We start from the raw sequence: 3,936 nt of genomic DNA, 5'->3' as shown, positions 1-3,936 counted from the left end.
TAAAAAAACATACCTTCAAAATAAAAAAATTAAAAATAAATGGATGCGATTAATTATGCTTAAACACACTTAATTAAACGTCTTAATTACGCTTAATTTGGTCAAACTACAGTTTAACCGCTTCTTTCCGCTTTTATCCGAAGCGGGACGTTTTTGTCGAGCTTCAAGCTTAAGCGGGTTTTTTAGAACACTGATGTAACATTATTTAAATTTTAATGGATTTACTTGATATATGAGCGTGACTCCGTAGATGTAGGTTTGTCGACTAAACTAAGTTAAAATCGCGGCGTCTTTATGTTCTTTATTTTATTATTCATGCACATAATAAAAAAAACAATAGAGAACAAGTCACTAACACTGCAAGATAACACAAATTTCACACACGCACACAAATATATATATATATGTATGTATATGGAAAATAGCAGAATTCGTTTTACAAGTTGACCTAATTTTTATTTTGGTATTCTAATTAATCAGATTTCAGTTTTGGTGTAAAAGTTTTCTTTTTATATAATGTATGTCACTTTCTTGTTTGAAAGTTGATATAACACGAGACTCAAAAATTGGAAAGAGTTTAAAGTTATTATATTAAGATTATAATTTGATTAATTAAAATTATCCCTATTTTTTCATGGATTTTATATATTGGTAATTCGTATGGTATTGTACCTTGTTAGTTTTCAACAAAATTTAAAATTTATCGAATTACACTACTTTATTTATCAAAAATAAAAATGTTATAATATATATATATATATATATATATATATATATATATATATTTTTTAAATATATTTTCTACAAATAAATCAACAATTTCAAATTCAAGGAAAGCAAAAAATTCATTCGGAAGTTCGATCATTGATTCATTAAACTTATTTACAAAGTAGTTTTGTTCGTCGATAAAAAAATTGTTGCAAGAACCACGTAAATGTTTGCGTCGCTTTCCGGTTATTCTTCCATTGATTTGCACAAAAGAAAGTACTGGTTTACCTTCGAAAATTCTGTATGTTATGAGCCATTACATTTGATTCTTGAATTGACTTGGGATTATTCAAAAGCATAGATAAGAACCCTAAAAATACCCAATATCGAAAAGCCTTACACAGTATGTACAATAAAAACACTAATGTGCATAGAGCACAGAACACAGGCTCTAAAAGCCCCCCTTGAGCTTCAGTTTCACATATCATAACATGCCTTGGAACACACCAACATTTACAAATAAGCTTGAAATGAAACAATGACCGCCTCATTCGTTATCCGAATCACTTGAACTCGCGCTGCTTGCATCAACTTTCTTGTTTGCAGCTGCCTCTACTTGCTTATAAGCTCTGGCCATTTCGTCAACAGGCACTAACGGAACATAGTTGAAGAGATTATTACCTTTCGCCGCCATATCTATGACCAATTTGTTGTACTTTTCAGACCAATGTGCAGCTGTAGCAACAACTGTCTCAGACACTCCATGCAAAGGTGGATATTGGTTAACTTTGTACCACACAACTGCTAGTTGACTCAAAGCAAAATGCTTGGACATAGTACCAGCGTGAGAAATGGCAGCAAAGGGACCGGAAACCTGAGCTTCCTTCACCAAATCTTGTGCTACTTGGGATGCCTTTTTCACAATCAATTGACCCTTGGAGACAGCATACTTGGCGGCAGTTGGAGCACACTCGTCAAATTTGTTAATCACTTTATCAACCTAGCAAAAGAAAACTATCTGTTGGCTGAAAATAACAAGAACGAGATATATATAGAACTGGATTCTCCTATGTGAATACCATTTTCCATATTTATCAACAAACATGTCGTACTTATGTGTAAATTGAAAGGAAGGTTAAACTTAAGACACTGCCGCTCTCTGGGTTTCAATAAGATTTATTTGACTATCAAGTTTAAGGTTTATTTCATCTTACCCATGTAGACATTGTCCCATGATAGGATGGATGGCCAAGATTTGCCCATGCATATATATGATCCATTTTTTTTTTAAATTGTATGTGTGGCAAGATCTTACCACCAGTTGAAATGAAGTGAGGGTAGTGCCCAAGATCTCATTCAAACTATAAAAAATAAATCTTTACATAAAAATGTGATTTGGAATCCACGAGTTCCTCGATTTTATTTTTTCGTTTACAATATTTACATATAACTTGAAATAAAGGACTGAACATCCCGTCCTGTGGAAGTAATTACTAGTTCGGTCTAACACAAGAAAACAAACCCTCTGTCTCCAGACACTGCCTAAAGTTGAAGCAATGAATTTCAACTGTTTCAGAAACAAGACACTTTCAGTTGGGGACGACAACTTTCCTCACGGGCTCGAGATCTCATGGAGAAAATCCGAAACGGAGATGGGGACCCCGATTTTTTCAGGTTTGGGTTCGGGTTCGAGGATTTTTTTAAAATCTCCGATGTAGTTCGAAGTGGATATGAGATTACTAATATCATAAGTTATGGTTTGAGAAAATCTCCGAATCCGTCGTCGTCTTGTTATATTAATATTTTTGAAACGGGATGAAAAGTTGATCGTCTTGTTATATTAATATTTTTGAAACCGGATGAGAAGTTGATCCCTGGAGTTTCGGGTTTGGAGATTCTCCGAATCCGGAAAACTGAGATCGAGATGTGTACGGGATGAAGATAGAATTCGGAGACGGAGATGGCAACCCACCCCGGCCCCAGCCCATTACCATCCCTACTTTCAGTAGAGGCTGAAAGTATCATACGTACACTTGCCTCGAAAGAAAAATTTGTAGGCTACCTTTTCGAGGTTAACATAACATTAGCAAGATATGGTATGAGTAGCAATGACAAACACGGAAAGAATCACAGAAAATAGATAGAAATCCCAATCGACGATTTACCAGAAAAGACAGTAATCGATAAAAAAAAAACAATCGAAAACAAAAGACTGAGGGAATCTCAACAAGGATTACGACGAACCTTCTCGTCAACAAAGACAAGTAGATCACCAGGAACGCCCTTACACCTCTCGTAAAACGGGGTCACGATGGACGTCACGGCGTTCTCCACCGTCACGACGGTGGATTTCAGCGGCCCGGAGTTCCGTTTAACGTAACCGTAGACATTAGACAACACTACGACGGATTTTATCGCCAAAATCCTCACGAAACCCAAGTGCTTCAGCTGTGCATCAGTAGTCCTCTCCGATTCGACCTAAAGAAAACCCAAAAACAAATATAAAAAAATCAAACAATATTAGAATCAAAAGATTCAGGAAAAAAAAAAGAAACAATCATGCTTATAAATTATCTTATATTTTAATTAAATTACCTGAGCTGAAGCCATATCTTGAACACAGAATTCCTTGAATTTCTTCGGATCATTCGCAGAGGGGAAAATGGTGAACTTTATATTGTTGGTGGAGCCCGGGAGAGTTATGGACAGGGAAGGGCAATTTCGAGAATTCGCTTAATCGACGGTGGTCGTGAAGCCACGTGGTATCGGTGACATAACTGCGGGCGGAAGGAACCGTTGAACTTTCCAAATATGAACGAGGGGGGCAATAGTATTATTATTATTATTATTATTCTTGAAGCGTCTGGAACTATTTTATTATTTGATTTTGCTCTCTTTTTGGTTGGTTAATGGCTAATGGAAAGATGACAAAAGAGATAATCTTATATAGTGAATTTGATTTGTATTGTAGTGGAAAGAAATTTTTTTGACAAGTTGTAGATTTTATTTTATTTTTTTACAATTATTTGAGACAAAAATGTGTGTGAGACGGTTTTACGAGTCGTATTTTATGAGACGGATCTCTTATTTGGGTCATCCAGGAAAAATCATTACTTTTTTATGCTAAGATGATTGCTTTTTATTGTAAATATCGGTAGGATTGACACGTTTCACAGATAAAGATTCGTGAAACCGTCTTACAAAAGGTCTGCCTACTATTTTATACAT

General features: G+C 35.2%; 1 protein-coding gene across 1 annotated transcript; it reads right to left on the bottom strand.

Annotated features, from left to right (window-relative positions):
* Positions 1-1,070: 1,070 nt before the first annotated feature.
* On the bottom strand, positions 1,071-3,496 carry LOC140820041 (REF/SRPP-like protein At1g67360). Its single transcript, XM_073180340.1, has 3 exons — positions 3,304-3,496; positions 2,953-3,186; positions 1,071-1,708 (listed from the first exon to the last, which is right to left on the bottom strand). Exons 1-3 carry the CDS (start codon positions 3,316-3,318, stop codon positions 1,256-1,258), a joined length of 702 nt encoding a protein of 233 aa, XP_073036441.1. The 5' UTR covers positions 3,319-3,496; the 3' UTR covers positions 1,071-1,255.
* Between the last annotated feature and the right edge of the window lie 440 nt (positions 3,497-3,936).

This window comes from Primulina eburnea, chromosome 18 (genome assembly GCF_022965805.1).
Source record: "Primulina eburnea isolate SZY01 chromosome 18, ASM2296580v1, whole genome shotgun sequence".
Taxonomy (NCBI): domain Eukaryota; kingdom Viridiplantae; phylum Streptophyta; class Magnoliopsida; order Lamiales; family Gesneriaceae; genus Primulina; species Primulina eburnea.
Note: the sequence above shows the minus strand (reverse complement) of the source record. Positions and strands in the feature narration are given on the sequence as shown.